Source organism: Pyrgilauda ruficollis, unplaced genomic scaffold (assembly GCF_017590135.1).
Source record: "Pyrgilauda ruficollis isolate IOZ18807 unplaced genomic scaffold, ASM1759013v1 scaffold112, whole genome shotgun sequence".
NCBI classification, from domain to species: Eukaryota; Metazoa; Chordata; class Aves; order Passeriformes; family Passeridae; genus Pyrgilauda; species Pyrgilauda ruficollis.
The window spans coordinates 1199189-1213802 of NW_024509433.1; the positions used below are offsets into that span (position 1 = coordinate 1199189).

A 14614-nucleotide genomic window follows, 5' to 3' on the forward strand; every position below is an offset into this window, starting at 1 on the left:
CTTCCCCTATTTTTGTTTATTATTCTCTCTTGTCACACTGAGGTTCTAAAACTTTACCCACACTGAAATCATGGGAAAATTTCCTTTTTTTTTTTTTTTTGGTTGTGTAGACAGGAAATATATTTTCTAAACTAACAAGTAGCTATACTGTTTCCTGTTATCTGAAAAGCTGACCATCAGGATTAAAAGAGACAGATGCCATTTATATGGTAGGTTAAAAATAACACATGGTACGTGGTTGAGTGGGCAAATAGTAATCTTGCTTTCTTTGAGTGATAAGGACATGGTGTAACTGCAGGAAGTGAAAGGACAAGATCCTTCTGCAGAAAACTGCAGCTCAGTCTCTGCTGATCTGTCTGGTCAGAGTGCTCTCTTCCTAAAACATCTAATTACTCCCCTCTATTTCTTCCACCTCATCTCTCTGGCCCTTTTCTCACTGTCTGACTGTCATGGAAAGGACAGTAGCAAATGAAACAGTACTTAAAATATGACTATAAACCTTTTTACACCTCCTCATGCCTGAGTAACACAAGGTATGTTTGAGGCTCATATATATTTGAACAATGTCACTTCTCAGACATGTTGAGGTGTAAGTGTGGGATGTAGGAAAGGAGGGAGCCTTTTATGACAAATTTCTGTGTATCCAGATACATAACTAATGCAGCATCTGAAGGTAGATGCACACTTTCACATGTAACTATTAACCAGCAGTATCAGCATAGAAAAATACTTGCTCTGTCATCAGGGACCTTAACTAGAAGTTTCAACAGCACTCCCTGAGCTGATAGAGTGGGAAGGATGGGACCCTGTCAATAAAAACTGCAGGGTTCTTAAGTTATGATGGTATATAAATATAACCCAGAGATGAATTTAGAGAGGCATTTCAGCTTGTAACAGAATAGCAGGACTGTATCTTCTGCAACATTGCCTCTTCCTATTTTCTGAGCAGGCCAAAGAGGAACGTGGTGGAACCCAACATCCAGTTAAGGCTCTGGATCTTGGTGATCACTAGTCCTATGTTGCAGGGACATTTATTTTGTAGTTGGCTTCCAACAAAAGTTTGCATAGCCATCCATTTCTGAATAGCCATTTGGTAAGAAAATGAAGCATTGCTGGTTTTCCTTTGAAATGTGAAGATTTCCCAAAGCCATGATCACAGGCACACTGTATGGCATCCTGATTTAGCATGGGTTTGTGAGGTGCAGTACAGTTTGTGAAAAGGAGCATTCTGCCTCCTGTGTAAAATCTTACATACTTATACAACCACAAATTCATCTTTTCGTATCAAAACCAGGTTTGAGCTGGGTCTTGCAGAACACTGAGCTCTTGTCAACAAATCATGAAACCAAAAGGAGATTTCCAAAAATAAGCAGAATTTGATTGCTTCATTGGCAGGTCATTATACCGTGGAACTGCCTTAAAAACAGAACATCTAATGTTCTTGAAAAACACAGCAATAATGTCCACTTCCCAGCCAGCCTCTCTAGAAAGTATTATCCTTACTATGAAGTGAATGAAATGTGCTTTGAAACCTTTCACATGCACATTGTGCTACGATAGATTACAGATTCTTTTGTGCTTTCCGTGGTTATAGAAATTTCACTATGCCATGCGTTTTGTCTTAATGTGTTGATCATAGAAACCAACCAAGAAATAAATATTGGTTTTATTTAATTCTACATCTAACTTGTGTTGTACCACCAGAGTATAACCAAATATATTTTTCTAAATCAAATTACTTATAAGTTCTATTATACACTATATATCCATTTGAAAGATTAAATATAAAATGGTTTACTGCATTCTATTCCAATATTGGTTTAATTGATTTCACTTAGGAATTTCAGGCTGTTCAGTCTCATAAAGAAGTCTCAGTTATTATATTTCTAAAAATATAGAAGTATAGTCACTGACAGAAGCTTTTTATCTTTTTCTCTGTTTCTAATTACTTTGATCAATGTTGCTTTTCCAAATTTAAACATTTCGGCAAAATACCCAATGTTTTTCTGCCATTTAGAATTAGGTTACAAATTAGGAAAAGTAAGAGTGCTGACTTTGCAGACAAAACTACTGGTGTTTGCTACAGAACATACTATGAAGTCTTGTCCAAGAAAACACAGGCAAGTTAAATGCCAGCCAGTAATTGAATTCATTATCTCTGACTTCATGAAATGTTTCCAAATGTCAAAAATCAGTGCAGGTCAGAAAAGATTGGGTTCTTTCAGGGTTTTTTTTGTTGTTGTTGTTGTTGTTTGTTTGTTTGTTTGTTTGGTTTTTGGATTTTTTTTTTTATTTCATCCAGAAATTAAGGTGAATTCGTTAAATAAACATTATTTTTCCTGAAGAAAGAAGAGTCAGACACCCTGCACCCCAAATTTCTCATGAGGAAATGCATATGCATCCTTCCCATGTACACTGCAAGAGAAAATCTGAGATAAGTCTTCAAACAAGATATAGAAGATGAAGAAAAGTTCAGAAAAAAAAATCTTATTTTGCTTTGATTCTCACCAAATTGATATTTTTCTCTCTTGTTTACTTTGATGCCAGCAAGGCAGGGTGGGGCAGGGAAGGGGGAAGCACCTGCATTTAGTGTCTTCCTTTTGCATTTATATAAACTTCTCAGTTTTGGCGGGTGACAAGTGCTGAAGGAAGTGCTTTTTGTCTCAGTCATCTAGCTGCTAGTAAAAGAGTACTCTGGCACTGCTCTGTATAGCTCAAAATACCCTGGGTGAATTTTAATGAACCTTAGATAAATCAGAGGACCTGCAGTCAGGTAATGCTTTATCTTTATGAGTTATCTATTCAGTAGAACAACAGGTTGTAGGGGTGTCCTGGAGGCTTTCCAGTGATCCATACTGCCTTATTCACTAACTCACAAAACACCTTTAACACATCCACATGGGAGTTTCACTAAGTACAGCTAAAAATTACTCTGCCTCCATAGGACCTGCAAAATTAGTAGAAATTCCAAAAGAAAACAATGTGCAGAAACAATATCCCAAGTTTTTGCAAGCTACATGGGGACAAGATAGAGCTGATTCCTGAAGACGAAGGCATCTCTGCATGACAAAACCTGTTGAGGGAATTAAATTTATGAGAAAGAACTATGCATGAAGAATTTTTCCTCCATAACACGCTGTAAATTTTTAATATGTACATGGAGCTGGCAGAGTGCCATTTCAGTGCCTCATTTAACTCAGTAAACTGCCTCCAGCTGTATTTCTCTACCTCAGAAGGCTGATGGATTAAGCCACCCTTTCCACAAAATGCACTGGTGGTTTTTGGGATTCTCCTCTAGGTGTTCCTAATCTGATGTAATCCTTGTTATGTTATTTGCTCCTCAATTTTCCAATTGCATTTCTCCTTACCGGGGAAAACCAGTTCTAAATTCTGAGTCTTTAGTCCTGTTAGAGAGGACTTGCATTTTGTAAGCAGCAAGTGTATTTTTTTGTTTGGAAGACAGTTCAGTCAAATTGGAAGTTTTTCTTTCTAATCTACCTTGCCTTTAATATCTTGTTGAGTGTGGGGAATGACACATTTTTCTACGCATTCTGTGGTTCAATGCAAAACAACGACAAGGTTCAATTGTGCAATAAGATTTCTGTTTACCCCTCCACACCAACCAAACGTAGGCAACATGAGCTCCGCAGCTCTTGCTTTAACAAACTAGAGTGAATTCACATGCAAGTCATGAGAGAATATGCCAGTCATATCTCAGTTTATCTTTGACATGGCATAAATCTTTTGCTCTTGACCAGCATGTGGTAATGTCATCATTCTTCCAGCTTTGTTGAAAAACAAAATTGTAGACATATTTCTATCTATTATTTTACAATAAGAAAGTTGTTTCTGACGTATTTTTATAATCAAAACAAGCAATGACCTGCCAAGCTGATCCCTCTCCATGCTTGTTCCTATTACCTCATCTCCACAGTGTTTTCAGAGGATTAAGGCAGAGGAACATCTGGTTTCACTGACCAAATAGAAGTGGGTGTTGGTCAGTTCTTCATTAGATAGAATGTGTGACAAATTTTTGCCCTGAAAATATTTGCTTAGAGACACAGTGTCCTTCTGCATGGGTGAAAAGCCACCATTTGGAGCACCATCCACTAAACACATATGAAGTTCTGCCAAGTGGGCAACACAGGTCATAAAATCTTTTACCAGAGGGGTTCATTTACATCCTTTGGTTTGCATGCCCACACCACAGACTGCCAAATTGCACCAAAACATCTATGCACCCTCACACATCATTTAGATTAAAGCATTTCATGTTCTGGAAGCTGAATATGCATACATTTCAAGAGAGGTTAAAATGGTACCTAACTCAGACAGAAAATTCATTAGGTGAAGATAACATGTATGCTCACAGAAAACAACAAACATGCTGTGCTGCAAAAGGGGATAAGGGGTAATACCACTGTTTCTCTGACCTAAATATTAGCTGTTCTAATATTTAATTACTTTTAGTGTTAGGAAATAGCCACTTATTCAAGGTCAATTTTTTCTAACTTCAGCTTCCTGTCATTTTACCTTAATATTCCTTTGATAGCAAAGTTGAAAAGTCTCCCACTATCTTTTCCACATCTTTTCCTCCTGTAAGTACCTATGCACAAAGATCAAGCCACCTCTTCACTTTTTTTTTGATAAGCTGAATAAATATAGCTCCTTAAACCTCCTATCACCAGGACTCCTCAGTCTTACATGTGTCCTTCCTGTGAACTCTCTGCAGTATTTTCACATCTTCTGGAAGTGCAGACACTAGAACCACACATGCTATTCCATGGTGTGTGTACAGGCAAGGTCACTGCCCTACCTCTGTTTGAGATTCCTCTTTCATGGACTCAAGTGCTGAGTTCTTGGCACGATATCTCAATGAGAAATCTCTTTTTAGCAGCTTGCGCTTGACCCAAAGTTCTTCACTTGAGCACAAAGTTATCCCAGGTTACACACTTTGCTGACGCAGCTAATTATCAGTCTTGTATAACAAGGTAAATGAAGAGATTGCTGGTGTTGCCTGTCAGTGTCAGCTTTAACAAGGCATCTGGGATGTCCAAGATCCTAAATGAGGCACCTGAGTGTAATACATGAAAGCAGTCTGAAGAAGGATCTGAACTTCCATCTTCTGGGGTGTTCTGATGTACTTCAGATACAAACTCTGTTCCCTATTCCAAGATGCAACACTTTGGATATGGTTGTATTAAAATCTTCTTAGCAGGCTTCTGGCCTTTAACTCAGTATTCCAAGCACTCCATAAACTGAGCTTTCATTAACATTTTCTCTTTCTTATTTTGGCCTCCTCAGTGCTTTTGTAAACTTTACTAGGAAAGAAATCATGTGATTATTTAAATCACTGCTAAATTAAAAAAAAAAATCATCTTTCTAGCAAAAATAAAATTTAGGAAAACCTTCAGGAAAAGAGCATTCATCAATGATACCTCATAAGAACTGTGCTTTGATGTATGTCAACTGTTTGTATTTCTTAATAATTCTACAATGCACATTGTTTATCAAATAGCTATGTACTTAGAGAAATGCTCTGGAGAAAGTAAAGTATTCTGTAACAGCACAGTTGCTCTTATCAGTCATTCTTACATTTATAACAGACAGGTTTTTTGAAAGTGCATTCCATCCATAAAATGAGGTGAATAACATTCATTACTTTTGAATATTGTCTAAATATGGCCATACATGAAGTGTAAGTTCAATTTGGGAGACTGGTAGAGTGTGTGAGTTGGTCAGCCATATGAAATGAATTTTCCATCATATTAGACCTGCCCCTTTGCAAGATTAAACACAGATGGTCCAGGGAGAATGAATCCATACAGAGGAATAATCATGTTATCCCACAGAGAAAGAAATCCTCCACCTGTGTGGTAATTTGATGGGGGTAACTGAAATATTCCAGCTCTCATAATGATTTTTAGATTCTGCCACATTTATTTATGAGAGAAAGTATCTTTCTAAGTGACAGCACCTGGTGAAGTCTGTATCATTGTTTGAAGAATAGACTTACAAATCAAGAAGGTGTTATCATAATTAAAACAAGGAAAAACATGTTTCATTAATATTTTTACATTATGAGATGAACCCTTAATATTGTATAATCCATCTATGGAAAATAACTGATATTTTTCTTATTGGACTGATATCTATATAGAAAGTAAAAATAAGTGTCTAGCAGTTCATCTGTGTCATCAGGAGCCAATGGATCCACTCCTCTGCCCTTTTTTCCAGAATGGCCAATTTAGACATTCCCAGCTGAAGCTCTGCAAAAGGGCTGTTGGCTGTCTAAGGCTCCACTCCATGGAGAACAGGATATATGAGTCCTTCTGAAATCCATTCCCAGGTTAATGTAGCTGTTCTTTTCATGCCCAACACATCTCTTCCTCCTTTCACCACTAAAGCCTAGATAAAAGCTCAAACCTTAGAGATGCATCCTTCCTTTTTTATTTCTTCATGACCTTTGTCCCCAGTTGTTATGCTAGCAATCTTTAGATTAGGTCATTAGAGAGAGTTTTATTTGGTATTTGCTCTGATATGACCCTCACAATCTCAGCACAAGTTTAGCCTGTCAAAACCATGGAAGAGGAAGGGCCTTGGTTAGTGGGGCCCTGTGTAAAGACTCTGCACTTCCCCACTGAAATCCTTTCACTTTTGTTCAGCATTTGTGGACTCTCTTTACCTTCTCTTTCCCTTGATTATAAGACTATATCACCATATACTGCTGCTCATACATTTTAATTCTAGAGAGTCTTTATGTGGTCCATGAAACTTTCATACATATTAACTAGCACATTAGTGTAATATAATCAACACTTCTAATGGCTCTATTCTTTGCCATAAGACCCCTAATGAGTTTATGTGACCAGTTCAAGGTCACACAAAGGTGTCCCTTCTAAAATTCTGATCAATGCAATCACTTCTGCTGAAACACTGTGAGCTGCTAAGGGTAAATACCTCTGATTTCTGTGTGCACTGTGATGGGATCTTTTTTTCTTTTGCCAGATTTTTTCACATTCATTAAGTCAGGAAAATATATTATTTCTGTCACTTTAGGCCAGATATTTTGACACAAGTCACAAATTGCTAATCCTTTTGCAAACTCAGACAGCAGTCTGACATAGTTCCAGATTTTAAACACATTTTCAGATTGGAGCCCAATGTGTCTTAATCATTTAACTGTGGAATAAAATGCACAGACCTGAAAAATGCATCTGAATTTTTAGGGAGGATTTAATGTCTATAATATTTTATGCACTCTCATCCCATAGGGCGATTGATCTTTTCAGTATGTCACTGGATAGTAAAGAGGATTGAAAACAGATCCTCAGAAGAAATACTACCTCCCAAATAATCTTAATTATGTCAAATAGCAGAGACCTGACTATTGCAGACAGTTTTTGAGGACTCTATTCCTAATATTGTATCCCTATCTGGCTTGGAAAATAAAGTTGATTGAATGCTGAAGGTATAATTTTAAAAGTTAATAATCCTCTGACAACGAGAAGAGATTTTTTGCCAGTGCTTAGATCCTTTTGAAAATTAATGTTTGGATTAGTTAAAGAAGACATTACATGCAAAGTTCTTTCCCTGTTGGAGCATCCTTGTCTTGCTCACCCATATACCTGTATGCCTGTTTTATGGTGACTTAAATAGGGCACTGTGCTGCAATAGGAACTTATTAGTATTATTGTAAGTATTTGGAGCACAGGTTCCTTTATATAAACTCAATTATATTCCACTGGGTTTAGATTTTTAATTTTTCAATGAATTATTTGGCTTTGTAGCAATTAGACACCTAGCTAATATTTGGGACTATATTTATCAGATAATGCTAATGCGCATTTTTCTTAGCAACAGAATTTAGTCTGCTTAAATACATAGGGCTAAATAATATGAGACACCTTTTCAGGTCTGAACCAGTAAGTTATTTCCTGCTGTTGTACAAGGACAAACTATTTTCTTGTAGATCTCTTTTACCGCCTGCCCTCTTGATGAGGCAAGTGTATAGATTAAGGCAGGTCATGGAGTTGAATGTTCGTTGTGGAGACTTATATCTGAATTATATTTTCTGCTGATTTACAGACTTGTTCTGTGATCTTTCAGCTTTTTATTTTTTTTTTTGTAATGGGGAAGTCAAGGTTCATCCTTCCTAAAAGAAGCCTCTGTACTGTGTATTCAGTGTGTCTGTCTATGTTGAAATAAAAATGTAAGGATAAGTATAAAAGAAAGAGAAAAGATGTGAAAAATACTATTTTCAGACTATACAAAACAAAAGAATATTTGCAAAGAAAGTAAATTTATATGTGAATTGATACTGAAACCATTATAGTGTGAAAGAGAATGGAAATCAAGATGAGGTTTGTAAAGCATTTCACTGGTGTAACTGGATTTTTTTTCTTATGTGGGTGATTGAATACTGGGTGAATGCATAGAAATTTTTTGATCATGACAAAAGCTGAAGTGCAATGTACACTCCCATTTTTGATGTTTTAAGAATTGCTTGAATATAAAAAAGAGTGCAACATATATGACACTAGCCCCATGTGGCTTTATTGACAATTTTAAGAGAATGTTTCTCATAGCTTTGCACAAGGAGAGAATCTCTATTTTCTCTATTTTTATTCTTTCCCTGTCGGTTCACTTTGCATATGAACCTCCTTTTTCTAGTTGTCTTCAAAAAAAGACAGCTAGAAATGGATAGTAACAAACAGCTTTTGCATGTAATGTCATTCTCACTCTAAACTGAAGAACTAGGAGATCATTAAAGCTGAGAAAGAATTTTGACCAGTGCTTTAGAGCAGTAGTGAATAGTATAGCCAGTGTTTAAAAATATTCTTAAAAAAAATCTTCACAGGCTTTCCCTACTGTACTCTAATATGATTTAATATCCAGCAAGGTAAAAAATATGGACTTGTTAGGGGGGAAAAAAATGCACAGGCCTCCTTGAGAGCAGACCATGTCAATACTGTTGTAACAAATGCATACACAGTTTAGTGTCATGCCAATCACAAAAATGCACAGGCCTCCTTGAGAGAAGACCATGTCAATACTGTTGTAACAAATGCATACACAGTTTAGAGTGTCACGAAAGATTATGAAATGGTTTCATTCTCCTTTAAAAATGCCAGTATGATATGGTTTACTTTTTTATTGCATGGAAAATAATAAAATTTAAAGTGAAATAACCAAAACACCACAAATTCTCACAGAAAATCAAATTATTTTTCTCTCATAAAAATAATATCCTAGGAAAACACAACTAAAACTTCTGTATCTTTAAGTCCCTGGTTTAGTGAAAAGATACTATTGTATTAATGTTCAGAATAGGCTTAGGTACTTTGCTGAACAGGAATGGAAGTAAGCATGTGTTTTAAATTAATCACATGCATAAGTGTTGCCTTGACCTGGAGCAAAGCAGCACTTGGCATTAGTGAAAGCAATTTTCTGCAACAAAAGTTAAATTCAGTCTTTAAATTTTAATGCCTCTGATTGACCTTTTCTTTCACCATTGTGATAGCCTACATTATTCTAGCCTTCATTGTCTAAAATTATCAATTCATATCAAGTTAGTAGCAAAATGTTAGATGCTTTGAAAATATCTTCTATTTCTTTGAAATAACATTATTATTTTAATATTAGTTGAAAGCGTATTATGTTTCCTGAGTCACTGGTATCATAAATCAAACCCAGAAGCCCATTTCTTTTCCCAAGCTGCATGTAGAAACATGTAATTCCACTCCCAGCCCTCCATATGTGCTTTTGCATAGTTTTTACCCTAACCATTGAAAAATGCCCATAAAATAAATTGTGATGTTGAATTGATGGGCTGTATAATCTGTGAGGAAACTGTCAGTTTTACTCTGATGCTTCTCAGGGGATTTCAATGTCAAAAACTGCAAGGAGGGTTAGAATTATGGAATTAGCCTTCAAAGCTGATTATTAATGTGCAACGCTTATTTCATTTAAACTGGGATCCCATGGAAGCTGACACATCTTACACCTGAACTTCAGTTACTTGCCCCCGTGATAGGAATAACTTATTGCAACCATGGAATATTTGGCATGCTGTCCTAAAAGCTGAAGGTGGAAAATCTTTCTTGAAGGAGTCATTGCTTACATTTTCAGCAACTTTTCAGACAGTTACCTACGTCTGCAAGCATTTATGAGACACACATCCTGCTTTATATCAAAACTAGTGATCTCCTCTTAAAAATTCCACCAAATTGCACTGAAATCCAATTTTTTTGTCTACCACCAGTGTTAACACTAGATTATGTATTTAGGCTACAATCCTTATTCATAAATTCCAGACAATGAAAGAATATTATGTATATTGTTTAGCATTTTTATTCCACAGTCATATAGTTAGCTGTTCTAAACACATTCATGTTATGAATGTTAAAAGAGATGGGTTTGTCTTAACCATTGATTTAATTCTGGTTCTCAGGGAAATTATTAACTACATTAGTAACTTTTTCATTGTGCTGGTACTATTTTGTGCACAGTGATGAAAAGTTCTTCCACATCATCCAGGAGACTCCACCACTGGCCACATCTCCCTGCTGCGAGGACCAGTGGCATTTTATCAGGGGAAGACCAAAATATGAAGTGTGTTTTATGATGATCTGGTGGAATCATGTCTCCTCCAACAGCAAGGCAGCTTTCAGTTTCTATTCCCTACGTAGGACTGAATGAGAGCCACAAACTATACACCAGGAAGAGAAGAATAATGTATCAATTTTTAACTCTTGGTTTGTCTCTCCACTTCTAAATCTTTATTGAACCAACTCACTGAATAATAGTTTAGTTGAGGTCCTGGAGAAACTATTTAATGAGTAACTTTATTTTGAATACCCAACTAGAGAATACATAACTTCAGATGGGTTTTAGAAATATTTCCTTTACAACAATTTTTATGCCATTGTGGCTCCCAAGTACTTTTTCAGTATTTCAGAAAGTTTTTCTTTTCCTTCCTGAGTTCACCTCACTCTTTTTTTTTATCCATTGTTGACTCAAAATGTTACAGTATTTAGTCTTGAAAAATACATGGTATGTGGTGTTTGAAAAGTATGGAATGGGACTGAGATTTCCACACACAGGGAAATATTTCTTCATTGTTTGACATTTGCCCAACAGCAGAGGGGGAATAGTTACTACTGATGTGAAATTGTTGCTGATACAGCATAAAACAATATTCCTGCAACATCAGTCTCTACCCAAGACAGTTATTTTCTGCTATATCAGCTTTAACAACCAGGCACTAATGTACCAGAGTTAGGCCAACAAAGAAGCTTCTGGACAGGTGAGATTATAAGTGCTTTGTTACCTCATGAGATTTACGTCCATAACCTAAAATGTATATGGCTTTTGCTTTATTTTATTTTATTTTGTTTTATTTTATTTTATTTTATTTTATTATTCTATTATATTGTATAAGCTTGTATTTTTTGTATAAGCTCTCTAACTACTGGGAATGTTTCTTTTTGACCAGAAGTTGCAGCAAAGTTACATGTATGATTTAGACAGTTGAGAATGGAAGACAGGTACATCAGCTTGTCTGATCTGGGGATTAAGATGTGACTAATCCTTTGAAGTCAAGGGGCTTATGACAAATTTAATATTGACTGTTTTAAATTAAATGCACATAAAGATTCAATTATTTGTCAATCAGGGGGAACTAAGAGCTCTACAACTTTTCACTTTCCTTATATCTTTTACTATTATTATTATTATTATTATAATTATTATTATTATTTTTATCTTTCATTTTTCCACCTCCTGCTTCTTTGGTCCTCTTCTTTTTAGGCTGGGGCTTTTTTGCAGGAGAACATAACTGTCGTGAAGTCACCTGAAGAGAATATTCATTTAGTTTCTGGGGCAATTGCACTTGCTTGAGAATATTTAAGTTTTAGATTATCAAGATTTTTTTTCTGTGCAAATACTGAGTTAGTCTAATAAATATGTGAAAAGTCCAGTCTAATAAAACTTGATTTTTATGACTAAAAAGTCCCTTGGACATTTTTGATAATGTGCTCTGTAAGGGAGAGACTGAGACAAGTATTTCTCAAAATTTTGGGGGATTTGGTTTCCTGTTGCATGTAACTTTATGCCTCACAAAATATTTGTCTCGTATATTAGGAAAATGAACCTGAGACTTAGTTTAATGAACAGGTAGATTACATTTATCCAATATGTTGATATAATCTGCATTTCAGTGGCCTTTTGAGTAAAACTGTACAAAGAACTGGAACTACTAAATTATCAAAATATTTGCTTGTCACACACTTGATGGCTGCATGGCATATTTTTAATCAAGTTTTCATAGCTTTCTATCTGTTTGCCCTTTTATTTTCCCCTTTCTCTATGTTTTTGGCATGCTCTTCTGTTAATATCTAAATTAAAAATATTGTGCTCTCACTTGATATTTTAATCAGACATTAATGGGCTTTTCTGTGAAAGCTGAGACAAATGTACCATTGCAAATGAAAATTTAAATTGTAAATTCTTTCTCAGTCTTTACAGCCTTATATAGACAATTTAAACCAAGTTGCCAATATTTTTTATACCCATATTCTGTTAAATCCACTGAAGAAATCACATCTGCTCTGAAAACTGTAACTGGGGATTCATTCCTAAACATACTTCTATGAAGAATATATATAAACATCTCCAAGCTATGAAGAGAAGATAACACAGTCTGATATATTTAATAACTACTGGGAAAAAAAATTATTTAAGGGGGGAAAACACATTCCATGGTGAGATATCTATTTAATGTTTAGATAATTTGGAGAAAAGATAGAGGAATCTTTCCTCCCTACTCCCACAGAAATGAAAAAAGTGCAATTTTAGTGCATAGCTTTCTGATTCTTTTTGGGCAGTGCACAACAAAGGTGATCTGTAGAAACCAGAGAATTTTTACTAGTACATCAGTGAGCAACCATAATTGTGTTTTCTCCCTAATGAAGTCAATCCTCTACAAAGGTATAACAAAGTTAAAGCTTGCCACTAAGGACTGTGTTTTTTTGCCTGTAGGGTTTATGGTGTTCTCTGTCTTTTTTTTTATTTTATTTTATTTAAGGATCATCTGTTTCAACTGGAATCGCACAAATTTGAGAGAGGACGAGGCAGGTGCCCTTTTGACCCCAGTTCTTCCTTCACCTCCATCTTAATTGGTAATGATCTTTATGTCACAAGCTTCACAGTCCTGTCAATCTGTCATTCTGAGTCTCTTTCTTCAGCACACCAAAGTGTTGTCAGCCTTCCATTGCAATCTTCCACATGTCAGACTTAATCCTCGTGGTGCTGCCCACATTAATATTACATTCCAGGCAGCATTAACCACAGCAAGGGCGTCTCACTGAAGTGAAATGTTGAATGACATGTGTCATCCTGAAGGTAATTGATTGTTGTGTAATTATGGAAATAATAATTTCCCGCTTTCCTTAAAAGCAAAGAAGCATGACTGGCTTAGTCATTTACACCACTTTTGTTTTCATCTACTGAGATGAATCTGAGCCACAAGCACCCTGTAAAAATGTGAATTTAACTGTTTTTATATCAAGCTTTATTGATTATATAAATTATCATTCTTGAGATGCTTTTTATTTTTTCATTTCAATACTGCCTTCTAACAAAACTATCGCAAACTTGTGATTCTGTGTTAGAAGAGTTGATCTCATACTCAAAAGATATAAAAATAGAATTCAGTCTAAGTTCTGCCTTGCCAGGAAACTGTGCTGAGATAGTGCTCCTCTGGGCCTTGATGGGAAGTGTAGCACTATAGGACTGGGATCTTTGGAGCTGTGATATAGCAAACCATATGGGCTTTCCTCAAAAATGTTTTCTTAAAACATTTTGTGAGATGAAGCAAAGACAGTGTTGGCACTACTGACTAACTGTACAATGACTAAAAATAGCCTGGAACAGCAGGTAAATCGTAAAAGCTCGATGGAGTTAGGGAGTAGCACAAGGATTTCTGGGTTTAGAAAGCATGAACAGAAACTGAGCATTCAAAAGGGATATAGATTAAAATAAAGAGCTAGAAAAAGAAGCTAAAGATTAAATAAATTTTCTATTTTTCAAGGATAAAAAAAGAGGATTTTAGGTCCCTTTTGATATTTACATTTGTCTCTGCATCTTAAAATCAGGCAACTAAATTCTCTGATGATTAACTACAATGGTATCCATGGTGGTGATGAAATATCGGTCATGAGTGACAGCTGTGTTTTTACATGCTAGGTTTATTTATTCCTTTACATTAACAAATTAATTAAAAGAAGAATCTTCAGTAGTAATGACAAATCTTTCAACTGCAGCAATTCATCAAAATATCCTTTAATTTCATTTAAAAAAGTAAATTAGAGCTCTAATTCTTAAGAGTTAGTAGGTTAAGAAGTCATAGAAGAATCAGAAAAACACACTGTATTTTGCCTGACCCTTCAAAATCCATGAAGCACAGATTGTCATGCTTTTATCCCACCCTTATTCCTAAATTGTTTCTACAGTTTTTGACAGATTCCAGTCTCAGCTTAGCCTGGGAACAAAGACTCACAGAATTGCTGTAGGCCTGAAACCTCACGGTCTAATCTTGAAGTCCTTCTTAACC

The 14614-nt window shown here is 35.7% G+C and overlaps 1 protein-coding gene across 1 annotated transcript in view; it reads left to right on the forward strand.

Moving 5' to 3' along the window:
• The window catches only part of SEMA3E (semaphorin 3E), a 125972-nt gene that overhangs the window by 79210 nt on the left and 32148 nt on the right, over nt 1–14614 (forward strand). The window contains exon 5 of the mRNA XM_041477691.1: nt 13088–13181. Within this exon, the coding sequence (XP_041333625.1) occupies nt 13088–13181 (94 nt within the window). The remainder of the gene's footprint in view (nt 1–13087; nt 13182–14614) is intronic.